Here is a 27,714-nt window from a genome sequence, read left to right as displayed (position 1 = left end):
CATTTCTATTATCTGTATTTCATTATTTTATATGCTGTTCAGTATTTAACAATATTAATACGCAAATACTGTAGCTAACATTTAAATACGTATAATCCTAACTTCCATACATTATTATAACTTTAAAAAAAAAGAAAGAAAATTGACGAAAAGCAGCATGCCCTTTATGAAATTTCAGAATACGCCCCTGCGAATGAAATTTTTAATCCTAATTGCATAGTTCTTGCAGAGACAGAAAAAATGTTTACTAGTCATGTAAGGAGAAACAAACGTCAAAAATTTTGACAATTGAGTTTGATGAGGCACAACTACACGCACCTGGAACCTGGGCGCGGAAACCACGTGGGAAGTACAGTTTAGTAGCTTGAATAAACACAAGCTGTTATTGGTTACGTCGTTCAAACCCGAAGCTAATCGGAAAAGATCGGCATACGTAGTGCCCAATAACATAGCAGCTCTTTTCCCGACTTTTACCGAACATTTTGTGTTCATGACGTTCGGATGCGTTTCGGGTGCAACGTGCAAGCAACCGAACAAAACAAACGCTCGTCTGCGAGGACAGTTGATGCGAGTATAGAACATCGCCATTTTTGTAAACGCGCGTAGTGTGGCTTTTATTTAACGTTTTAGAACAACATGAGCATTGCTGCTCTTTTACAAGCAGCTGAATTCCTCGAAAGAAGAGAAAGAGGTATGAACATAATGAATGCTTCTATTTTTCTTCTAAGTAAGGAATTTTTCAATGTTTTCATTTCCATCATGGTGTCTAGTGTCGAATCAGCTGATTTTGACATAGCCATGCCTGGATGTTGTTGATGTTTTTGATGCATTACATGACCTTTACGATCGCTACAATTTAATGTTTTATTTTTGACTTTTAGAGGCAGAACACGGGTATGCATCGTCTATGCCAGTACAAACGGAGATTACTCGACGAAAACCCAAATCCAAAAAATCTCAGGGAAACAGGTACATGTGTCACGCTTCTGACATAGGGCGCTTCCCATGTGTAATTTATTTATTTGAACATTTGAAGTTTACTTCATAACTTGCATTTCTCTTGGAATTTTTTAAAATTATATTTGTGGTATTTTGCTTGACTTCGATCTTCTGTCAAATCATCTATAACTCGGGCACGTACGTTTAAAATAGATAACATTTGTTGATCATTTTCGTAAAATTTGTAGAATCATTACTTATAACGGAAAGTTGATAATTTTGTACTTAATAAATCAGTTGAAGAAACTATATAGAATTAAAAATGTTATGAAACATAAATGATAGATACTCATGATAATGACAGCTGACAGTAAAAATTATCGCTTGTCAAAATTTGATATATCTTCTAACTCCTGAAACGTATTTGTTGCTGGGCTAGTGGCTGGTATTTAATTTACCGAAGATGTTAGAATTCTCTCTCTCTGTGTAATTATACATTGCATTAATAAATTTAGTTGTAAATTATTTTCTTTCATTGAATCAGATAAATATTAAAGCAACCGATTTGTGCATTATCCTTCTATAAAATCGTTATTCCTCACTGAAAAAGATAAATTTATTTTGTATATATTCATTTTAATATTTAATGATTATTTAACATAATATTGTGGTATTTATTTTTTTCTCTTTTACAGATCAACTCATAATGAGTTGGAAAAAAACAGGTAACTGTCTGTTCTAAAATTCTGAAATTTTTATGCGTTTTTAATTTTGGAATCTAAAGGTTAGTGTAACATAATAAAATGCCAATATAATTACTAAAGGATTTTTTTACCTTCCTGTTCCATTATTAATTTTTAAATCTCACTGTTCAGTAGTTTAGTGCTTAAAAAATAATTGCGATTTCTCAGTAATATTTTCCCTGGTTCGGGAATAAGTATGATAATTTTGATTAGTTAGGTAAAATGAGATGAGTGGATAATTTTCAGTGTTCAAGAAGTAAAATTAAAATGTAATATGCAAACATAGCTAGCTATATAAGGTGTAAACAAGCAATGTGGGAAAAAAAAAAAAAAAGTTAAGTAAATGATGAAATTTATGTAAACTCAAATTCTCTAAAGGATTGGGTACCTTTAAATAAGTAAAAAAAAAATTTTTTTTTAATTCAATTTTCTGACAAGCATTTAATAAAAACCTCCATGTGAAAATATCCTCAAGAACTAAAGTTATAGCTATTGTCATTTAAAGGGCCTGATAGTTTTTTTTAGTTATGAGCTGTTGCCATTTAAAGGCCCTGATATTTTGTTTACATTTGCTTTTCAGCTAATTCCCTGAATTAAATCCCCATAGTTTGTTTACATTTGTTTTTCTGAAAATTCCCTGTGTTAAATCCCCTGCTTTTTTCTATACAATTTTATATAAATATGTAATGACTCATTATCAATAAGTTAAATTATTAAATATATATGTATGTATATTAATTTTTAAAAAAAGTAATATGATTACAAGACTATCTCTTTTTCAACTAAGATTTCGTAATTCTGTGTACATGCACTTTTTTGTTAACTGGTTAGAATGAGAAATTTTGATTAATTGTATGAATGCTGTATTTATATAAAATAACCTATTATTGTGCTTCTGATAGAATTTTTAGAATATAATGAGATATACTTTTAGAACTTCTTTGCTATCATTTCAATTAAAATGATAGTAATTACGTATGCAGTACTATGTTAGTATATAAAAATGCATATTTGCAAACTTATTTAAAATTTCTCAAAACAATGATTTTCTTGGTTGTGCATACAATTTCTCTGAAACTATTGATCACAGTTCAGAGAAATTTTGTCTAGTTGTATGAACTAAAGACCAACTACTTTGTTTCTTGTTTAAAAATTTTGCAATTATATTTGATTTAATGTTAAAAAATTATCAATATTAGATTCTCAAAAATAGAAAAAATATTATATTTCAGCAAAGTATAATTTGATTATTTTTAAGGTATATCATTTTAATTATACATTACTTTTCTGATTTCAAAGAAAAAAATCAGCACAAAATAGCCATTTGTTTAATGCTACACACAGTACATAGTATAATTTTATGTTGATGATGAAGATTTGTATTTTATTTATAATATTTTAATATCTGGAATGTGATGTAAAAGATCAAATATGGTATAAAGGCTATCAAAACAAGCATCATAAACAAGTTAGTTATAAAGATTTAGAGCTTTAAAATGTTCTGCCATATTTTAATATTTTAAAGGTACTTGAGATTTTAAATATACTTATAAATGGCTGAAATTTGAAATCTTAAGTCTTAGAATATGCTTAGTATTTGCTGAATTTCAAAATCCAGTTTTCCGTAACTGTCAACAGTAATACAGTAATGATATTTTAAATTTCATTTGATAAAATATAACATGTTTATAACTACATATTTATATGACTAAAAGTACTTTTTTAATCATATATTTATGTAGTAAGAATATTTTTCTCTGCTAATTTTTAAGTGAAAATTTCTAATATGATGTACATTTTGATTAATTTCCTTTTTAAGTAAAAAAATTTTTTTTGACTGTTAAACAAAACCTACTAGTGTCCAAATGGATATAAGACTGCTAAATACCGGTAGTTCAGCTCGAGTTTAAATCAAAGTGAATGGGTTTCTGCATGGTATTTTCATCATGTGTAATATAAATATGAGGTAGTTTAAAATTAGGTAAAAAAACCTTAGATTGTTGTAGACTTTAAATGAAACTTTATTGATTTCTAGGCATAGGTTTTGCCTTTCCAAGAGCAATGGCTAGACATTTCTGCCATAGGTAGATAAGCCTCCATGTCCTGTGGCTTTATCAATTAACCAAAGTTTTAAATAAATAAATTTCATTGTGGTTCAAATGAGTTCCCGTAATCAATTTTAGCATTTCCATTATGCAAATGTGGATCTGCACATGTTAAATGGCCGAGTGGATAAAATAGTTGAATGCTGCAAGTTCAAAAATGGGTTAGCTGTATGTGTGTTTTTATATTTCCCCCTATTTGTAATGTGAATACAAGCCAGTTTTTCTTAGAAGTCAGTCCTTCATGAAAGCATTATCTCTTATGCAGGTGGCCTTCATATGTTTTGCCTTTAAACCAACTAATCCATTTTAAATTAAATTGACTCATTACTGAAAAAGAACATTTAATTATTATTGGAAAAGACATTGTTACCATGGTGCTTTTTTAAAAATGTTTCTGGAAAGGTCTGCTACATTTTTGAAAGGTTAATTAATATTTCAAATAAACATTTGGTAAAAATATATTTCAGGGTACCCCGTGGCAAAAATTGGTAATTTTTTGGCACCGTTCCTGTTTAGTCCAACACCCTTCCCAGTAAAATGGCATCTAAAACATAATTAGAACAAAAAATATAATCTCAATAAACTACATTTAAAATCAAACAAGTAAATAACATAAGAATGGAAATACATATTTATGTAATCTAGTGTGCTCCGCAACCTTTTCTCACCTGCGACGCACAAAAAATCTTTCTGGAGTTTCGTGGCACACCAAAGAGTTCCGAGTTATCAAGGAAGTGCCGAAAAAATTCAAATGCTGACACACTTACAATCACACACGCAACCACACAACAGTGAAATATATAAAAACATTTAAAATAGACATTATTAAAGAAAAAAAATTGTCATTGTGTATTAAATACATGATAAAAAATTGCAAAATGTCAAATACATGTATTTGATTGCGGCACACCTATATCCTACTCATGGCACACCGGTTGCGGAGCACTGATCTACACAATACAAAAAGGAAATATCAACTTACCTTATTTAAAAATTTTTATTTCTTCAGTATGTGAAACACATAGAATTCTTTAACAGCATTAAAAAACTATTTAAAATTATCTAAACTAGAATCTGTATACTGCCATCGCCACATAAATTCTCAAAAGTAAAAATGAAAAATATTTTCCATACTGTTGGACTGTCGATGACATTTCTTTCGAAAATCCCTTTTTATTACACCCCACATACCTTCCATAGTGTTAATATGAGCTCCAGTTTCCAAATCCTTAAATCTCGCTGCGTGATTTACTGTGAGGTGAACGAAGCCATTTAAATCTTCATTTATACACCTGTCAATCAATGTTTTCTTTCCCATTTGTTCCAAATCAAACCGAAACTTCAAGTTAAATCTTACCACCAGCAGCCATTTCATGTATACAGCACAAAATAACCAATGTACTTCCTAACCAACATATAACATATAAATAAGCCCTTACAAATATTTTCCCATCAGTCAAATTCACCGCAGTCAAGCTATAATGGTGTTTCCATAACATTCAACTACTCAGGTTACCATAATTGAAACAACTTCGCAATAATCCAATAGGTACCCTAAAATATAGACTAATCATTTTGAGTATGTATACCTGACACATATTTATTATTCCAGATTTTTTTCCTGCAGCTATGTGTAATATGAATACAAGCCAGTTTCCTTAAAAACATCCTCCATATAGGCATCCCAGCCATTGCGTTGCTTCGCCTTAATCAATTAGTTTAACATTTATGTGCCAGGCTTGGCTAAATTGTACCTTTTTGGGCTCTAAAGCAGCGTTTCTCAACCTTTTGACTAACATGTACCATCTAAACAAAAACTGAAAACCTTTAGTACCACCACCAACCCTTGAACAAAGCTCAGATCGCATAAATTTACAAGTGTTGGAGGAAAAAACTCAATCAGGTTGTTGGGATTTTAATAGTTAAAAATACTTCGCTTCTTTGCATACCACCTATTTTTCGCTTGTGTACCAACTGTGGTACATTTACCACCGGTTGAGAACCCCTGCTTTAAAGTTTCAAATGTAGCAAAACCTTGTATCATAACAGCAATTAAGTGTTATGGCAGGGCTACATTTAGAACAGGTGAGGGCTGTCATGATGCCAAAAAATGGCAAATATGCAAATAGCACTTTGCTCATGATGTATCTGAAATTTTGTCAAATGGCTTGAGGAATTTATTTAATTGCAGCTCGCAGTAGAAGAAACAAAACATATCTGATGATCCAGTTGGTATTTAATGAATTAAATAATCTAGTAATCAAAATGTAGCTTTTATCCCTGTATGTTGCATCTTAGTTGTGTAAAAAAACTAAAACATAATTTTTTTATGGGTACTTAAGTATTATCGCAACCAGGTTGGCACGATTTGTAAGTTTGAGTAAAAAAGTATGAATAGAAAGAAAATGTACATTTATTAATTACAGATAATTTTTAATACAGTTTTTTATATTATTTTAAAATATAAAATAGCAATTAAACCCTTCCGGTTTCGAATTTGAATAAGTTGCAGAATTATTTTTTCGGTGGGAATCTTTTGGCTATTGCTTTTAGCACTGATTGAAAACCGTCTTCGCCATTAACAGCTTGAGCTTGGCGCCATATAAATTCGATAAGGTATGAGTCAAGACGATGACGGGCTGTTCCTCTCTGTTTTTTGTTGCGCCATTTGGCTGAGCCCCACATGCGCTCTACATGTTGTGTGTGAACGCCCGTGTTGGGATCCACAAAGTTATATTTGTGATCAACAGTTCCATGCAGAAATCCAGCATTTTCGAACTCACTTGTATTGTATCCTTTCCAGCAATCCGAATAAATGATGCTTCCTTCCTTGATATTTTCGCAAATTTTTTCCATGAGGGTAACGGCACTTCTGTTAGGTACAGTAACCAAAATAGTCTCTTTATTTTCTCGGCAAATTCCGCCGAAAACCCATTGCTGTGGTAGTACACGCCCAGTGTTATTTTTTCTTTTTACAAATAAACTTTCCTCTAAACACGTAGGGTCGCCAAATTTGGCGATTTATGCGAATTTTGGCCTGGTTGCGTTAACACGTAAGTACCTTTTTATGCAAAAGTCTTGATGACTAGTTTAAAATTATTTATTTGCAATTAAATTCAACACTTTGTTGTAGCAGCCCACGATATTGAATCAACAGTCAACCAAGATATCTTGCTAAAATCTGTCTGCATGTTCTTATACCTTGCCACTTCATAATATATTAGCACTACCTGTGTGTTCTTATACCTTGCAATGAAATGGTATATTAACACCATGTTGCATTTTTGCTCATACAAGGGTTGCTATATTACTCATTTTTTATGTTTTGAGTTTTCGATTTCGCATTGTTTATTTAAAAATCTATTCATTGCAATTTTTTTTAATAAGACGTTAACAATCTTTAATTTACCAAGTAATGAGGTGGATGACATATCAATTTTTCCAGAAAGAGGTCTTTTACTAGACAAACGAGTATACAAAAATGACCACAGACCTCCAAATAGTTTTGTCGTTAACTTAAAAATTGCAAAATTAAGTAGGGCCTCCATGTTAGAAATAGGTTCAACGTCTCCAAATTATCATTCGTCACTGCTATTGGATTTATGTATTCTTAGGCCGAGGAGTTCACATCTGTGAAAATGGTATAACAAACAGCTCAATATGTTTGAAAGTGCTGCTGCTGACGAGAACAATTACGTGCGATAAAATAATAATAAAATTAAAGATGAGGATTCTTAAAAATATCCTTAGGAAATGTGAGTATTATTATTATATATTGTGTTGTTTATTTTTACATGCACCTTTTATGAGCTTGGCAAAATTATAGCTGAGATCATGGCACAAATCTAAAATCATCAAATATGTTTGTGTACCACTATAACAAAGTTGTACTTAAGTTTCTTAGTAAAGCACTTAGCCTCCTCTCTGTTCTTTTAGAGCTAAGAGTAAATAAGCATAACTTTGTACTGTGTGTCAAATCACTGCATTATTTTTCGCTTGAACAGAATTTTTTAAAATTTTATTATAAAAATCACCCTGTCTTTCTTTTTCTGTTTTCTCCTGTTTATAGAAGCTTTAAAAAAAGGGAGGAGGAGGAGGGAGTGTTTTCTTTGGTAAAAGTATATTTTGGGTACCCCTTGGTGATTTTTGGTGGTACATCAATACCGAGTTTGTGCAATTCTTTGACTTGTTATTTTTGGTGCCACTACACATAGCCAAAATATCAAGACAAAGAATTGCACAAACTCGGTATCCATGTACACATCGTCTTATTTTAACTTAAATTCCCAGAATTGCACAAAAATGGCATTGTGCACTCCCTTGACTGTATCCATGTACACATCGACCTATTTTTCACTTAAAAAAAATCATCGGAGATTTGCACAAACTAGGCTTTGCGCACTCCCTTGAGTTTATCCATGTATGCATTGATATGTTTTCAGTTAAAAAGTCAAAGGAGCACCCAATTCTACAGAAGAGGCAATAAAAAATACATAATCTCAATAAACTACATTTTAAACCAAACAATAAAATAAAATAAAAAAGAAAACACCTGTTATGCATTTAAGCACTACACAAAGCAAATATCCACTTATATCTTACTTAGAAATTCCTTCATCTTCAGTCTGTGGCACACAAAATTCCTTAACAGCATTCAAAAACTTCCTAAAATTATCTGAACTAGAATCCGTTTATCAGTGTTGCCACATAAATTCACAAAAATAAGAGTAAAAAATATTCTACATTTTCCAGACTGTCGGGAAAATGGCTAATAAGTAAACTTTCATTTACACAACAGTCAATTAATGCAGTTTTCACCTTTCGTTCCAAATCGTACAGAAACTTCAAATTAATCTTACTACATTCTACCATCTAAAGAATGAAACAAGCAATGTACTTCCTAACCACACACACACCACAAAAGCCTTACAAAACATCCCATGATTCAAAATTTTCCAGAATAATGCAAACAATTATGTCATAATAGAGTTTTCATAACATTCAACTACTCAGGTTAGCATAAATGAAACAACAACTTGGCAGTAAACGAAACGACAACTTGGTGATAAATGAAACAAGAACTTTGTGATAATACCAGAATACCCTAAAGTCAACTCTGTTTGCTTTTTCTATCTGAAAAATAGTGCTTAGTTTTAAACTTTTTATACCATGAAAAATATTTTTCTACATAAAGAGCAGCAGAAACAAAAATTATCTTTATACTAAATAGCAGATTCAGCTAAAGTGGATTATTATTGTTTTGTTTTCTTTTGTATTGAAAATTTGTTTTATTGCTTTGAAAATGACATAATCTTTAAGTTGCTGCTCTTCTACTTCCCTGAATTAAAGAATATGTCTTCTGACATGAAGTTTGGTCATGCTTGATACATGCTGATAATATGGTTAAAAATAATTTAAAAGGAAATATTTTAAGTATCTGTAGTATGAAACTGGAGAAACAGAGTATAGTGGCATTATTTTGGAGGAGAGCAGCAGGGAGGGGGGGTGCTAAACTGGAATTTTAATGTGATACAGTAAGAAGTCCAAATTATTTAATAAAGTAAACCAAATAAAAAATATTGATTACTTTCTATTGGAAATTAATTTGTCTGTCATTATGGAGGAAAAATAAGTCTACAGTACTGCTTGAACTTCATTATCCAATGTATAGATATATAATGCTTAGGTTGAAGAATTTTGCTGCAGAATTTCTTGTTTTTATATTAATATTTTCATTAGAGTTTTAAGGAAAACACTTCTTACTTGAAAGAAATGTTTTCATTTATTAATGTCTTTGAGTGTTAGTAATATATTTATCTGTTATTTTTTTTTTGATAATCTGTTTAACATAAAAACAATCTGAAATTTTGTATTGCATTAAAGGCATTTAGTGGTTATGAATATTTTATCTCATACATTTGTATTTGTTCCTAATAGAACTATGATAGTTTTGTGGTACTTTGTAATTGTTCGCCCAGCCTTCCTGAAATGTTGCCAGTTGTTGGTGGCTCATTTTTCACCAACCTAAAACATGAAAGACTACAGCAATTTTCAAAAATGGTGCCGCACTAAGACTTGCATAAAGCAGCAACAAATTAACAAAATTCAAAATAATAAAACAGTTGTTTTTTTTTCTCCTCCCCATGTACACGTTGACTTGTTTTTACTTAAAGAAACATCAGAGAGTTACCGAAATTCAGCAGAAGCTATTAACACAATCACCTAACAACAACTGATCCATTTGAGCTGCACGTTTGCTATAATTGTCTAACATCAGAGATAGGTAAAGCTAGCAAAGTGTGCCATTTTATGTGTATTTTATTAGTTTAACAGTGGGGAAAAAAAATAAAAAGAAGCATCATTTAAATGATCATCAAATTTCAAAAACTGAAATGCAAGTTCATGTAATAAGTGTGCATGCTTACCTGGGTTGCCATATAAATACATTTTTGCAACATTCTAGGTTGCTTATTTTAGCGACGTAACACATTGCCTGGTGACTTTTTTAGGGCTGGGCAGAGATAACCACAAGGTACGAGTTTTGTTATGTAAAGTAGTTACTGTAGCTGACAGGTAAGGACTGAATAAGAATTGCTGTTTAATGTTTGTTAATGATAATAATTTTAAAGATTAGAGAATTATCTACTGACTATTAGAAAAAGAAAAATTTTTAGAAGAGAATTTTGAATGTTTCTGTATTTAACTACCCTAGCCATCTGAAAGGTGTAAGGTTTTTTTTTTTTTTTTTAATTATTCCATAGAAGAGCACATTTAAGGAACTGCTTAGAAAAATTAAAGGAACTTGTCCCTTTGGGCCCTGAATCCAGTCGTCATACCACCTTAGGTCTTTTGACCAAAGCCAAAGCATTTATTAAGGTAAGAGAATTTAGTATAAATGCTTTTATATTTAAAAAAATATTTGAGTATAATACTGTAAACTCTCAATATTTTAAATGTCATTTATATAAGTGTTTTATACGAGGCGTATTCGGAAACTAAGTACCGTTTTGAAAAAAAAAAAAAAAAAAAAATAGTAAAACAATTTTTTCGAATCCAATTTTATTTTTACATGAAAATACATGTCTTAAACTATTTTTCAACATAGTTTCCGCCAATGATCAAACACTTGTCATAGCAGGTGACCAGTTTTTGTATACCATCGTCAAAGACACTTCCCGCCAGTTTCGATAACCACGACTCCACAGCATTTTTTGTGTCATCGTCAGATCCAAAGCGCTTGCCAGCAAGCTCGCGCTTCATGTGCAGGAACAAGTGATAGTCGGACGGTGCCAAGTCCGGGCTGTACGGCGGGTGATCGAACTGCTCCCAATGAAACTGTCGAATTAACGATTGAGTGACACCAGCAGTATGGGGCCGATCATTGTCATGGAGCAACACAATTCCTTTACTGAGCATTCCTCTTTGTTTGTTTTGAATGGCACGCTTTAGTTTTGTTAAAGTCTCACAATATCGTGCCGCATTAATGGTTTCACCTCTGGGAAGAAATTCAGTAAGCAAAACGCCTTTCCTATCCCAGAAGACAGTGCACATGATTTTTTGTGATGACATTGTCACTTTGAACTTTTGTTTTTTCGGAGAATGAGTGTGTCTCCACTCCATCGATTGTTGTTTCGAATCTGGCGTGAAATGACACACCCAAGTTTCATCACCTGTCACAATTTGGTTTAAAAAGTTTTCTCCCTCATCACTGTACCATGTGAGAAATGTCAGGGCACTACCAAGTCGCTTTGTTTTGTGAACATCAGTGAGTATTTTTGGAACCCATCGGGAACACAGTTTGCGATAATTCAAGCGGTCAGACACAATTTCGAACAAAACAGTACGTGAAATTTGTAGAAATGCCTCTGAAAGAGTTGTCATTGTGAAGCGTCTGTTCTCATGAATTGTTTCATTAACTTTCCTTACCAAATCATCGGTGACAACAGAAGGCCGACCACTCCGAGCCTCGGCGTGGACATTTGTTCGAACTGCATTAAATATTCTTACCCACTTTCTCACCATTCCATCACTTATCGCGTATTCACCGTAAACTTCTGTCACTTGACGATAAATTTCGGCTGGTTTAACATTCCTCGCGTTCAAAAATTTAATCACGGCACGAATCTCACAGTCAGCGGGAGAACTAAATGTCTTAAACATTTTGAATGTGCACAGCAAACTGAAAACACAACATAGAGCAACCAAAATGGCGACAATTGAAAGTCAGTGAACAAGAAAGACTAGTGCACACGTGTGGGACGCCTACCACAGCACTGCAACGGCGCTAGAATGAAACGGTACTTAGTTTCCGAATATGCTACGCATCTTCTCAGAAGCATTAAATGATATGTAGTCTCAACCCCTAAACCTTCAACTGCTCAGAAATGTTCTCTAGACAATATATCTCTTGTTTATTATTGAACTGTCGATTTCCATAAACAGTATGTATAATATGTTTTTTAGTTCTATAAAATATAACTTTTCTTTTTCAGTATAAAAATGCATTTCTAGTGAAACACACATGCTTCCATGAAGTACATTCTTTAATGAATCAGCATGAATGATATGTTTTTTTAAAAATGAGATGAAGAATTGCTTCAGTTGATCTGTAGCAAAGTCATTTGTTCTGTGACATATTTTACACCTTTTAGCACTTTCTACTTCAGGACTTAATGTGTATGTTGGCAAAATGAGGTAGAAAACATACAGTGGTCATGTACGAGACTATAGCTTTGCTTTTAATTTCTGATTTCAGTTATAAATATACTTTTTGTAAGTTTATTTTCATTAGTTAAGCTGAATACTTGTGAATTAAGTAATGTTAGTCATCTAAAAAGCATGAAAATGTTCATAATGCATTGTCGTATTGGATAAAGCAGCTATATGCCAATATATCATCCAAGTTTGTTTCTAAGCAGCTGAAAGGTTGCCTGCATGAGTAATAGTGTATATGAACCAGTTTCCCTTAGGAAATACTCCATGAAGGCATCCTTCCCCTTAGACAGACCCTCGAGGCTTTTCCATAATCACATAAACCAAACCAAGCAACATGTGTAATAGTGCTTTTTAGTAACATTAAGTCCATCAGCTAGAATAGGTGCCTCTTGGTCAAAATTTTATAATAAGACATTTATTTAACAAGACATTAATTTCATAAGACATTTCTGTGTGTAGTTCCCTCACATATCACAATCTTTAAGCTGTTGCAAGGCATGAGATGACATGCTCTGACAAAGAGCAATAACTTGTAATGCCTCCACTTGACATCATGAGAGTTATAAATTCTTGGCCAGTGTTGGGATCTGCTCTGTGTCTGGATTAAAGTTTCTTGTATTCAGGGTGTCAAAGAATCAATGACCTTAAGATCCTCTGGCATCATCTTCAACAGTAATGAATCAGAGGATGAAAAATACAACCAAAAATATTAAAAGGGCTTGACTAAGTCACTTTGCAAACTGTTTCAGACAGAGCAATGTCGCAGAATACTCTAAGACTCTCAAGTAGCCACTAACAAGATTTAATGAGAACAGTAACTTAACCTCTGCTACATTGGCAACCCTAGGATGTGATTGGGTGCTCTGCTGCTGCCCTTATCATCCAGACAAAAACAAACTGCATGACAGCAGTATCAACCACGCACTCATACAGCCATGCCTAACCAAGCAAGTGCGTCCTAGCAATGTCAACTAAGTGCTCATGCTCCACCCTACAGCCTGACGGCATCAAATATGCCAACAGATCGGGATCTTTCAGTCATTCAAAACAGGTTTGCTAACATCATTCTGTGTGCTGTCTTTCAAAATATCGCACCTATCAAAATGAAGATGCTGGAAGGTTTAGGTCATTTAATAATGGGAAACCATTCAAGGGCTATCTGCCTAGTTCTGGAAGGAGGCCCAAGTGAGGGTACTGTGAGTGGATCCCACAAAAAACATCCCTGTTATCACTTGCACCAAATGTAGCTGTTTTTGGCATTATTGGAAAGGCATCAGGCTGGAGAACCAAGAGGTCCCTAGTTCTGTCTTCAGGCAGGAGTGGTTCAGATGAACACAAACTTCTGTTGGCAAACATAGCCATTAAAATTTCTAACTAAACAGGTCTGTAGCAATTCACTCATAACATCAAACCCCTGTTCTCAATCACCGGTTGCCCCTTCTTACTGGTTTGCGTTTAAATTCCGATTCCCCGCCGCCTCTTTCCACTGGCTTTTATATCCGCCACCCTTAGTTTATCTGCGCTCTTGTTATTGAACTTTTCATTTTTTCCCGTCTGCCGATACACATTGTCCTGAACTTGCGGTTTCTTTTAAGGAGTAAACATTGAGTGTTGGCCAAACTGGTTTGCAGGTGCTTTCTCCGAGTTCCTTCGACTTTGGAGCTTTACTGCAAGCTGAAATAGATCTTCTAGCGTTTGCAGGTTACGGACTTCGAGGAAATCTTGAGCTGACGGTAGTAAACGGGGTAAAATGACTTCTTTATCTGGCCTCTTCCCGCACAGTTAGTTGAAGATTTGGATTTTCCTTAGAATGAACTCCGTCAACTCCTTGAAACTGCTTTGGTATTTGCTAAACAATTCTGACTCTAGTTTCGCACGGTCTTTCACAACTGGAAATGCTTTTAATAATGCAGACTTGAAATGTTCCCAGCTGTATGATTCTGAACCTGGGTCCTCCAACAAGAACTTTCCAATGCTCTTATACCAGCTGAGAGCTCGACCTTTTAAAGCTGTAGTAGCGATTGTCACTTTCTGCAGCTGGTTCACAGAAGGCAAGGTAAAATACACGTCCAATTGCTACAAAAAGGTCATCACTGATCCTTTGCCGTCAAATGTTGTATCTGGTTTCATAGAGGCCCGCATCACTTCCAAAATAAATCCGAATCCTTTCATTAGATTCGTGGACGTCTGAAGGACCTGAAGGTTTGGAGGGGTCAACGTAAATTTCGTGGATTCTAACGACATGGTCTGTTGAAATCTTTCGGGCGCCAAATGTTGAGTTCTCCACTTTGTAAATGCTAAGTTATTGTTGAACGTGAAGAATTTGAAGAACTGTTAAGCGAATAATCACTTGAGTTCGTGGGACAAGAAACAGCAAGATGGAAGGGTAAATAACACTTTATTATTCAAATAAGATTTAATAGAACTCAGCCTTGGAGTGTACAATAAAAGCCGACACTTGGGCTTGAACTTAAGCTAAGAAGTAAACTAAAACTAATCTAGACTAAGAGATATAGCCGAAGCTATCAAGATTCTAACCGAGTTGGCCTCTTAATGCTAATTGACTGCTAAGCTATCAAGAGCCTAAGTACGGCCGAACCTAATAACAGCTTTGAGAGAGAGTAGCCCAAAAAGGCAGATGTGCACAAATCAGAAACTCTGATTCTCTGTAACTCAGCAAGTAGAACTTCGCGGTTAAATACCGTTCTTCCTCATTATGTATTCAGACGTGATTCCAAAACCACGTTCTGGCCAGAAGTAGTAAGTTGAAGTTAAAGATTTGACAGGAAAGAAACTTTAACTCAAAATTTAACTGTTAATAAAATTAACATAATCCTTACATCGTTAAGTAATGAATTTTATTTTAATGTGATTCATTTAATTTAATGTGGCTTCTTTCTTCTAAATTTATTTATTACTATTTAATAATACTTTCTAATTTCAAGCAGTTTTCTCTGATATACTCTTGAAACTAATTCTAGCAGTATGATGACATACCATCACAAAATTTAATGCACATACTTTTTGCTTATGTATGCTGCTAAATAAATATAAAATACTAGAATTTATGTTAAAATGTCATTAAATAGATTTCTTTCTTTCATTTAGCCGCAAAATGTCTGAAAAAAAAAACATTTTTTAATCAAGATTGAGCAGATTCTAATCTCATGTATATATATATAGTCATATGTAATTTCCAAATTTTTGTGTTTTTTAAGTGCTACCTTAATTAATTTTTCCTCTCAGCACAGCCAGACATGTGCTATGCAGATAGCCTGGAATTTTCTTATAACACACTTGGAAAAGTTGGGGAGTTTCATTCTTCTATTTGAGTGGCAACCTTGTTTGAATGACTGAAGTCCTTGATTTAATTGAGAAATAGATCATCATCAGAAAATTCTTTTGTTGTAAAGTATTTTGTCGATTCAGATGTTTGTCTGCAATAAACAACATTGGCTAAGGTCACATAGTACAATTTGATGTACTATGTGACAATTTGATGTACAATTTGATAGTACAATTTTGATAGTACAATTTGATGTACTATGTACAGTGATCACTGCATTGCACAAACAAAAACAATGCTTATGTGGATGCATATTCTCAGTGCCAGTTTAAGGAATTTCAACCTCTTGCAAGTTCAGCTATGGAGGCCCCCTAAAGAGCCCTTTTTTAAATTTTACTTTCAATGCCATGTTCAGAATGTTGCATAATTTATTATCACTAATCATTTTATTTCGAAAGCAAAAATTTATAAGTGCTTGTAGACAGACTGTATCTGAATAAACTCAAAAATGCAATGTTGCCAAACTATGAAAAATAAGAGAAATTATATTTACAGACCCATTGAATTGCTCATATCTCCTCCCAACTTTTGATTTATGGTAGGTGGAACATAAATCAAAATATAGTGTACTTAATGAGGAGACTAAACAACACTATATGCAGTACTATTATGCAAAAACTAGTCATAAGATGTAGGTTTTATAGTTCTCCTACCACATTTAATTTTAACTGCGATATCAGGAACCTTAAAGTGACTGTCTTTTCTAGCATGAATAGTAAATTGTTTTTTTATTTAGATGAAAGCAAGCTCTCATCATTCATCTCTTTTAAAGGATACAATCACTGTACATGTGGATTCATTCATCTGCAAGTGTTTTCACCTTTGCAACTTTAACAGAATTATCTTGACTTTGAAACAGCTCAATAACTCGGACCGAATGGGGCTAGTCCTGACTAAATCAAATAAAGTAGGCAATCTGCCTAAGTAAAAATAAAGCAGAGAATACGCCTAATAAAACAGACAAATCACCTCAGTATAAAAGATAATTTTTCACAACTTGTTGATCAGAAGGTAAAAGTGTAGGACATACGAAATTACTATCTTCTCATAGAAGGATTTTTGTCTTCAATCTCATTAGATCTTTGTTTGTGAAAAGGCAGAGTTTCCAGTTTCGATTTTTGTAGATTCTTGTTGAAAGATTCTTTCTGAATAACAAACAAAAGCCTTTTCTCAGCTGCTTCTATATTTTCTATTTTGCAACATATTTCATAGGATTGCATTACACACCTATGTAGCTTAACGTATTGGTTGGGTAACTTACTTAAATGTGTGTTTTGCTTGATGTGAAATGAAAACTTAAATTTGGATTTACATTTACTTAAATTTTTGCATATGTAAAGAATAAAACTTAATCTGTTTTATGCAGCATTATGTAAAATATTTCAGTAAGTAGGAGATATCTCTTTTCATAGACACTTGAAGAGAAAGACCGCAAAAATAAAGAACAAAAAGAACTTCTCATGGAACAACAAAGGAGATTAAGGCGTCGCTTAAATGAATTGGGTCGTTATAATGTCATAACAGCGCACAAAAAAAGAAAAATCAGTGAATGTAGTTCTGGAACTTCGATGTGTACCAATTCCTCTGCTTCTGAAACTGGTGAGTCATTTGTTAGTGGGTTTTTTAAAGATTTTCTTAAAAATGATTAATTCACTTTAGTTTTCACATGCTAGTTTTTTTTCCACACAGATTTTTATAGTTTATAGGTCAAACGTTTGTAAATCGTGTATATTTAATGCATAAAAGTGATTATTGTTTGGAACTGTTGCTGACATAGAAAATTGTGTAGAATTATCAATTGCCGTAACAATGTGAAAACGTTAAATAAAGTCTAAAGTATTATTAATACAGTATAAAGAACAAACTTCTTTAAACAATTTTTTTTAACAAGAAAACAAGATTAGAACAAATATCAAATGACCTTTTTAAAATTAAATTCCAATGACTTTTTTTCTTTCGAACAGTCTTTTTGTGATGCCATTTTGCAAAAATTAAAATGTACAGAAATTAAAGCTAAGGTGAAGAGGAAACATAGAAGACAGAACAAGTGTGTGTTCAGATATTCGTTCTGTCTTGGCTTCCTGTTCATGAAACATCAGTTACTATGTGTACTTTTAAATTTTGGTATTTGATTGTGTTCATAAAACTTGCTTATCATTTCATTTAAAGTAATGAAAAAACTTGTTGATTATGTTTTTAGATTATTTGCATAACATGAAATTTTGTGCTTCTTGCAAATGTTTAGTCATTTAATTTCTAATCTGGAGTTGACTTTCCGCATATTGTTACACATTTTCCCAGGATTTCAAAGTGTTTGATTTTTCCCATTATTGTATTTTTTTATATGTAGTAAAAATTTGCCTATCGTGTAATACTTGAAAAAAATTTAATTTGACTGAGCTACATCATCATGAGTTTGTCTCGTTCTTTTTATTATACCTTAAGGTAAGTCTTTTCGACTAATGTGTTGCCAAAATCCTCAGATACTTATATGCACATTTTATAATTTTTCTGCAGTTCTGTAAGTCATACTCAGAAATTTGTTTTTTAATGTTTTTTATTAAATTTTTTCAAAGTATGGGAATTTTGGGCTCATGAAATGGAAGGTACTTGCAAACGTGGAATACCAGAATTTACAAATAAGAAGCACTTTTTTTGTTTTGATAATGATTAAATATGATGTATAAAAAATTTTGTTTTTTTGGGGGGGGCGAAGAATCCTCATCAAGGTTTTTAAGAGAAAAGGTGAATGATAATCAGTTAAGACTAAAAAATATATAAAGTTTGTGTAAATATAAAATTTAATAGGGCTAAAATTTTGTGTATGAAATCTATTAAATACTTATGTAGTACAGTACAAAGTCTGTAATCCGGACTCGTCGGGACATCGGTTCCGGATTATAGATCATCAGTTTAAATCTGGTAAGATGGCATGCAGAAATTATACAATTAAAAATATGAAATAAAGAGCAATTATGATCTAAAGGATATCAAATTTTACAAAAAAAAAAGCTTAATATTTATTTGTGTACTTTATTAAACATTTCTTTCAACGCATGCAACGTAATGTATGCGCATTCTGTACGCGCATGCGTAAGGTTTGTGGCTTTGAGGTCTGGTTTATAGATCATTCCGGATAATGGATGACCAGATTATGTACTTTGTACTGTATTTCACTAGAGAGTTAAAAAAAAAAAAACTATTACATTTAAATAAGTAAAAAGTAATTACATTTAAATAAGTAAGTTTAAATAAGTTATTGGAATTTTAAGGCATGATTTTGAATCACTAAAACAAAGTAATCAACTGCTTGTAAAAAAAGTGTTTGTTAAAGAATGAAAATTAACTGTCTTTCTTTATAACTAACTGTAATTTTAAACATTTTGAGTTTCTTTGATCATCCTTTAACTTGACCTTTAAAAAAAAGGTGTGTGTTGGTATTAATTTGTATATAGTGCCTCTGTCTCAACTGATCATGTTTTGTATTCCTGTAAACGGTTTTAGCATTTGCATGATGCATAAGGTAAAATTAGTGTTTTGTAATGATAAAAAATTTTAAGATAGAAAAAATCTGCTGTTGAAATAATGAGTTATGTTTAGTGTACATTATGGTTAAATTGTTTCATAAATACACCACAACCTCCTAATGAATTTATGGATGTATATTTTTAAAATAGTTCGTAAACCGTTTTAAGATTAGATGGATAATTGAAGTTACATGTAAAATTGTATTCTATTTTAATTGGAAAGAATCAATGTGTGTGTAAATATGTATGCTACCCAACATTGAAAATACAACACCAAGGAGTGGCAAAAAAGTGATGAAACTCATCAAACAGAGAAAAACAGCAATGAACAATAAGTGATCTTTATTTCGAAATAATATGCATAATAATACACAGCGAGAACAGCATTCTCTCAGTCAGTTGTAGAACCACCTTGAACGGCAATATGCAAAGCAACACGTCTAGGTGCAATCAATAAGACGGCGGATTGTGTCTTTAGGAATGACTCTGCATTCGCTACAGTTCACCTTCTGAACACTGCAATGGCAGGGTCTGCAAAAGGTGTCCAATCACATCCGAAGTGTGTTCAATTGGTGAGAGATCAGAAGAGAGTGGTGGACAGGGAAGCATCTGTACACCTTTGCAAAGTACGTTGGCTGATGTAAGCAGTGTTTGGTCAGACGTTATCCTGCTGAATAAAGGGCACTAGGTTCTCCCTGAAGGTAGGTGAGTGTCACTGGCCACAGCATATCATCCAAGTATCGTTGGGCCTTCATAGTGCCCTGAATATGAACTAGAGGTGACCTGGAATGGTGCACAATTACACCCAATCTATGATGCCGTGTTGTTGCGTGGTGGGGCATTTCACAATTGCTGCCTGTTTGGATTTGTCTCCACAAGGACGCTACACTTGTATGTGGTGACTATCATTAGAAGAAACAAAAGCATGACTCATCTGAGAACACGACCTTGTGCCATTTTGTCGTCTACATCACTCAAGCCATGCACCATTGCAGACTTTGGTGTCTGTGTGGGGTCAATGGCAGTCTCCTTAACAGACACCACGAGTGCAGGCCACTAGCTAACAATCAATAGCAAATGGTTCTGCCTGATATGGAAACATCCAGGTTGTCTTGAACATGCTGCAGAATGGAGGTAGACCTGCAATACACCTGCAACCTAGTGGAGTCTTGTCTTTAGGAAGTAGAACAAGATGCCATACCTTATGCTTTCGCATGTTGGCCATTTCCTCTTCCATCGCCTCTATCCATTTATCCTTTTCAGTAGATTTCATTGCCTGGTTATAAGGGTTCGGAATTGAAACCTCTAATCAGCTGTCTTGGGTATACGATGTTGAAGGAGTGCCAATTGGGTCGATTTCACCACTATAAGTATTGCTTCCCTTGAACTCAAACAAGGTAGGATCATACTGAATATTATTCTGAGTGCACTATTTTTCTACATCATTTGGTGATCATAGTCTTTGATTAGACCTCTTCTCAAAATAGTACGCATCCGTACGAGTGCCATCTGGCCTTGGAACAGGTTTACGAAGCCAAGTTACCTGTCTCAATGTAGATTGAGTGTCAGTGCTAGGTATAGAAGAGGGTACACTGGTATCAATTTTTCCCTCTATTTCAGGGAAGTAGCCATCTGGTGTATCAGTAGATTGGAACTTGACCCCTCTTCAGATTCCAAATCAGGAAGGGTGCCCAGTGCAGCTCCACTGCAACTTCTCTGCATTCCAACTGACTTTTTAAAAGTAGCATTTAGGGTTTCTACTACTTTTTATTCATTTTCCAACCAAATTTTGTACCCTCTTGTTCTTACACTGTATCCAATCAATCGGCCCTTCGTTGCCTTTGGATCAAGCTTAGAATGTCTTTTAGCTTATGGAATTCCCACATAGGCAATTGTTCCAAATGCCTTAAGGTGACGCACTGATGGTTTTCGCTTAGTATACAAGTCGAATTGGGTTCTATCTTGACCTTTATGACAAATTCTATTAAATGAATATGCAATCACTGCATCTGACCAAAATTCAGGACTCATACCACTATCATGTAAAATTGCACGTACATTGTTAAGAGCAGTCTGATTGAATCTCTCACAAACCCCGTTTTGTTCTGGAGTATATATATATCTGTAAATTCGTGCTTTACTCCATTTTTATTACAATACGTCCTGAATTGTTCATTGTCATATTCACGTCCATTGTCAATTTCAACTTAAGGTTCAGAGATCTTTCAGCACGTGCTATATGCCTTTCAAAGACTTCAAACACCTGGCTTTTCTCTACAATGGGGTATACTACCACATATGAGAATATTCATCAATAAAGGAAATGAAATAACGTTCACTATTCCTACCTGGAATGTTAATAGGTCACCACACATCAGAAAAAACCCTTTCAAGTGGTTTCTTCACTTGAATACCTTCTAAATGTCTATAGGAGATTCGTCTTTGCTTATTGATTTGGCAATGCTCACAAAACAAATTAGGCGAGTTCTTTAACACAGGAGCCCTCAGGGGGCTCACTTTTGTGAGTACAGGTGTGGCAATCCCGAGATACTCTAGCCCTTCAGGGGATCATCTTGGTGAGACTGGTGTCACGATCCTGGAGCCCCAGTGATCTATCCTCTTTTCCGTCTCCTCTTCTCTTGGCTGAAACTTTTTCCCTTCCTTTCTCCCTCGTGGTTTCTCTCTATGGAGTTTGGGGCTCGTCACGAGAGACTGGAGCAGCCTTTGTCTTTAGTTTTCAAGTGGCGAGAAATCTGCCCACGTGTTTGCCGTGCGTGGAGACCCGTGTCGCTGGAAAGGAGGGTCCTGGTAGTTGAGGGGCGAGGTACTGTCCACAACACACTACTTTGGCCTCTGCTTCAGCTAAATGGGAGGCACCTTAGTCGTCCTCACGGGTGTCAATGGGCTGGTGACTAGTCCTTGTGTCAGTGGCTTGGGGTCAAGCTCTCGGGAGTACCTGCTTTCGGGAAAGCCGGCTGTGGGGCTTCAGCTTTCGTATAGGTCCAGCTAGCCCTAACACAGGAATCTGTGTTCCCTTGTTGGGCTCCGTGGTGGGCGGGGCCGTTGGACCCGAATCTTATATTTTTCAATCATGGCTTCCCTTTTTATTTTGAAAAAACCCGAGTCAAATGATACCAACAAAGATATAGAAATTGTCGACAAATCTATTAACAAGAAGATCCGTGCTGATGAAAATACCAAAGGTATTGAAGTTAGTGACAAATCCATTACAAAGAAGATCCGTACAGATGCAAATGCCAAAGAATCTGCTGATTGTCCGCGCTTTGTTCTTGTTTCCAGTGCCTCTGGAGAATTGCAAAAGATGTCTCCTTTCCTGGTCAGCAAATACATTCATTCCTGCGTAGGTGAGCCAAGGAACATAAAGTGTCTCCGTTCTGGAGACTTGCTCATTGATACCCTTTCAGCCACCCAGTCTGCTTCACTTTTACGTCAAACCAAACTTGGACAAGTAGCTATAACAGTGTCGGCACACAAAACGCTTAATACCTGTAGAGGCGTGATCTCGGAGATCGACCTTCTGTGTAGTTCGTCTCTGAGTTAGCTGACCAAAATGTCTGTGGTGCTAGGCGGATCAAGATGCGAAAGGAAGGCCAGTTGATTGACACGAAACACGTGATCCTGACCTTCAAATCACCTGATCTGCCGAAGAATATAAAGGCTGGGTATCTTAACTGCCCCGTAAGACCATATATTCCAAACCCAATGCGATGCTTCCAATGCCAGCGGTTTGGTCACTCTAAGACATCCTGTCGTGGCATCCTTACGTGCGCCAGATTCTCGTTGGTTGGCCACGATAGTGAGAATTGCACCGCTGCACCATTGTGTGTTAACTGCAAGGGTGATCACCCAGCATTTTCTCGCTCTTGTCCAAAATGGAAATCTGAAAAGGAAGTTCAGACCATAAAAGTTTCTAGGAACATTTCATATGCCGAAGCCAGGAGACAAGTTCAAAGCACACAGCCTCAATCAAGCAAATCATACGCCAGCGCCGTTAAATCAACACGCACTATAGCCACCCAAACTTCCATAAGTACACAGACTCAACCAAATAAAACCCAGCAACCTGCAAACAAGACAAAGGAAAATACAACACATATCGTACAAAAAAAGAAATAGCTATCCCGAGCAAACCCAAAACTGTGCCTCCAATAATAGTAACAAAAAATAGAAGCCGCAGCAATAGTTCTGTAGATTGTTTGAATTCTGAATCTCTAGATTCAGACAGTATGGAAGTGGAGGATGGATTGGAAATTCCTGAACATCTGCTTCCGCGCAAAACTAAAAAGGAACACAGAAAGAACAAACATCAAACATAATGGCCACCCTCGTCTCATGGAACTGTCGCGGTTTCCACCGAAATTTCCTTGACATCAAATCTATAATAGATGCTTATCATCCCATGTGCTTGGCAATACAAAAGACTAATCTGAAACCAGATCAACATGCAAAACTTCGGAGATTTTCTCTCGTCAGGAAGGATAACCTTGCACGTGAGCGTCCCAGTGGAGGTGTATGTCTCCTCACCTCACTGGACTATCCCTCAAGTTCCTTTCCTTTGACGACTTCTCTCCAAGTTGTCGCTGTACAAGTAAACTTTCATATTGTAGTTTCAGTCGTTTCTCTTTATTTTGCCTCCTAATGAGCACATTGATCAGCAAGATTTAAATGATCTTTTAGAGCAGCTGCCTGAGCCTTTCATAATAATAGGAGATTTTAATGGCCATAGTCCGCTCTGGGGTAGTAAAGATACAAATTGCCGTGGAAGACAAATTGAGCAGATGATCGAAGATCATAGCCTTTGTCTCCTGAATAATGGGCAGAATACTTACTTCCATGAGCCTTCAAGGACATTCCACGCTCTCGACCTTGCCATCTGTTCACCATCTCTGCTGCCATTTTGCACTTTTAGTGTGAGAAATGATCTTTACAACAGCGTTCACTATCCCATTTTTATATCTCTTGCACGAAGAGGAGCAAACCCCATGTCGAGATCCCCTCGATTCATACTCGATAGGGCAGACTTGGAACTCTTCTCTTCCATTGCAGAGCTCACAGATGAAATGGTAGAAGATGCGCATATCGATGATGCTGTTGAAGCTGTTACAAATACTATTATTGAGGCAGCTATGCTTTCCATTCCTAGAACATCAGGAAAAATACTGAAATATTCGAAACCGTGGTGGAATCGCGATTGTCATGAAGCACTGAAAAAACAGAAAAAAGCATGGGGTATTTTTCGTAGATATCCTACACTGCGAAACCTCATTGCATTTAAAAGAGCCAAAGCAAATGCATGAAAAGTAAGGAGGCAGAGCCAAAGGAATTCCTGGATTTCATATGTGTCGTCAATAACATCCTCCACGCCTAGTAAGTGGGTTTGGGAAAGAGTTCGAAAAGCATGCGGAATATATAAAGACCACTCACTTTCCTTTTTGGAAAAAGATGGCCGAGTGATTAGCTCCATAGAAGAAATTGCGAATACTATCGGTGAGACATTTGCTGCCGTTTCTTCCAGCAGAAACTATTCACCTGCATTTCTCTCTATCAAGCAGCACTCTGAAATAAATCCTATTGCATTCAACTCGTCCAAATCTGAGCCTTACAATAGAGCATTTATTATGCTGGAATTAGAGAGCTTTATTGCAGACACATAGGTCTTCTCCGGGTCTTGATGGCGTGAATTACGAAATGCTAAAACATCTGTCCTATAAGTCACTGACTGCCCTCCTCACTCTTTACAATAGAGTGTGGAAGGAGCGTATTTTTCCCAGTGCGTGGAGGAGAGCTGTTGTAATTCCTATTGCTAAGCCAGGGAAAGATCCAAGGAATCCATCAAACTATCGGCCAATTGCCCTTACGAGTTGCGTATGCAAACTGTTTGAAAAGATGGTAAACAGCCGCCTAGTCTACTTCTTGGAAAAGAATGATATTATATCGCCTTATCAGAGCGGTTTTCGAAAGAGAAGAACAACTGTAGATAACATGCTCCTCTTAGAGACATCTATTCGAAAAGCGTTTGTAAGAAGAAGCCACCTTGTCTCAATATTCTTCGACATTGAAAAAGCTTATAATAAGGCATGGAGATACGGTATACTTCGCGATCTTCATGAGAGTGGCTTGCGCGGCAACCTACCAATTTTCATTCAAAATTTCTTGAACACTAGAACTTTTCAAGTAAGAATTGGCTCTGTTCTGTCAGATGTTTTTGAACAGGAAGAGGGTGTGCCTCAAGGCTGTGTGCTCAGTATAACCCTGTTTAGTTTAAAAATAAACTCTGTAATAAAAGAACTTCCTCCCACCATCTTGGGATCTCTATATGTTGATGATCTGCAGATTAGCTGTCGAGGGGCAGACATGAGATACATACAGAGGCAAATGCAGATGGCTCTGAATAAGATCCAAGAATGGTCAAACAAACAGGGATTTACTTTTTCCAAACAGAAAAATGTGTGTGTTCACTTTTGTAGGAAGCGAGGTCTCCATCCTAAGCCTGAGTTATATCTGAATGGTACAATTATTCCAGTTACGCCTGAAGTAAAATTTTTAGGAGTGATGTTCGACCGAAAATTGAACTTCCTTTCTCATGTTTTAAACCTGAGAAAGAAGTGTCTAAAAACACTAAATATTTTAAAAGTGTTGGCGAACACCTTCTGGTGTGCAGAGCGTTGCTCCATGCTTTGCATTTACAGAGCGCTCGTCCGCTCTAAACTGGACTATGGCTCAGTTGTTTATGGATCCGCTCAGCCATCAGTATTGTTAAAACTGATCCTGTTCACCATCAAGCTCTGTGGATTTGTTCAGGAGCTTTCAGGACCTCTCCCATCCAGAGCCTGTACATTGACTGTAACGAACCATCACTTTATTTGAGGCGTGAGCAATTGTCCCTCTTGCAATATTTTAATATTCTATCCCAACCTGAACATCCCAATAAGCAGTGCTTACTCGATGATGCGTGTAACGTTTTATTTGAAACACGTCCATCCTGCGTTCCTACCTTTCCTTTAAGAGTTCACCCTGTCATTGAGGAACATTCCGTCTGATATGCGCCCCCAAGCAGTACAGAATTTCGAAATTCCACCTTGGGAAAATTCACGGATTCAGCTTCTTGATGTTTTCAAACATCATGTGAAGGCAAGCACTAACGAGATCGTTTACAGACAACTCTTCACTGAACACAGGCACAAATATAGCAGTTATTATCCGATATATACAGATGGATCAAAGTCAAAAGATCATGTCGGGATGGCATTTGTATTTGAAGATTACATGGAGGGCAGATGCCTGCACCATGCTTTCTCAGTCCTAACATCTGAATTAACTGCAATATATTATGGTCTTTTGTACATCTCAAAGCTCTGCCACAAAAAGTTCATAGTTTATACAGACTCGTATAGTGCTCTGAAATCTTTGGAAGCTTTTCCCAACACTGAGAATCCTGTGGTAGTGGATGTTCTCAAAATTCATATAAACTTAACGATTCGAGGATATGAAGTCCTGTACTGCTGGGTTCCTGGACATGCTCGAATAAAGGGAAATGAGCTTGCAGATATCGCAGCCAAATCTACTGTTGAACTGTCTAGTCGCCTTATCCTTTTTAGAGATATCTGCTGTGTCATCAAGGGAAAGGTCCGAAGAAAATGGCAGCAAATTTGGGATGTTCAGCTCCAAAACAAGTTAAGACAAGTAAAACCTATAATTGAGCATTGGGAATCTACCAAAAATCGTAAGGAGGAAGTTCTTTTGACTCGCCTCAGAATTGGTCACACTAGAGTGACACATGGCTACCTTTTAAAAGCTGAGAATGAGCCTGTTTGTTCAAATTGTAATGTTTGTCTACCTGTCCGTCATATTTTAATTGAGTGTCCGTATTTTAATAATCTTCGTCAGAAATGTTTTAATGGCTGTGACTTACCTCTCGACCGTTTAATCGGAAGAGAGGTCAATTGTAATTTATTTTATTATTTAAAAGAGACTGGCTTTTATCACCTAATGTAATTTGTTTTGAAGATTGTGTCTTGAATTTTAAATGTGTGGTTTTAACTTGTTTTTATATGACTTCATCCTCTGGATTTGATACATTTGCCTACTTGTTTTTATTTATTGTATATTAATTTCATCAGTTGCACACACCCCATCTCGTGTTTGGCGCAATATAACCATCTTTGGCTTTGCGCCATAATCTCTCACTCACTCACTCACTCTTTAACACAGGAAGACCTCGAACTGAATGTCTCTCACTGGTCCTGACAATAGCACCATAATTTATATGACCAAACCGACCATGCCGTAATTCACTATTGTTATGTTGAACTATGGAT

General features: G+C 35.3%; 1 protein-coding gene across 5 annotated transcripts in view; it reads left to right on the top strand.

Annotated features, from left to right (window-relative positions):
• Positions 1–508: 508 nt before the first annotated feature.
• The window catches only part of LOC118185714 (max dimerization protein 1-like), a 67,902-nt gene continuing 40,696 nt past the window's right edge, over positions 509–27,714 (top strand). The window contains exons 1-5 of one of the 5 annotated variants that reach the window (XM_085808586.1): positions 509–727; positions 882–969; positions 1,635–1,664; positions 10,552–10,663; positions 17,261–17,447. In XM_085808586.1, coding sequence (XP_085664712.1) covers positions 637–727; positions 882–969; positions 1,635–1,664; positions 10,552–10,663; positions 17,261–17,447 — 508 coding nt within the window. In that variant the 5' untranslated portion in view covers positions 509–636. Of the gene's footprint in view, positions 728–881; positions 970–1,634; positions 1,665–10,548; positions 10,664–17,260; positions 17,448–27,714 lie in introns of all 5 variants that reach the window. The other 4 variants (XM_035355609.2, XM_035355610.2, XM_085808587.1 and 1 more) reach the window with 4 other exon arrangements.

The sequence above is a fragment of the Stegodyphus dumicola genome, chromosome X1 (assembly GCF_044657685.1).
Source record: "Stegodyphus dumicola isolate Sdum_Otavi_A_Nest chromosome X1, ASM4465768v1".
NCBI lineage: Eukaryota > Metazoa > Arthropoda > Arachnida > Araneae > Eresidae > Stegodyphus > Stegodyphus dumicola.
Note: the sequence above shows the minus strand (reverse complement) of the source record. Positions and strands in the feature narration are given on the sequence as shown.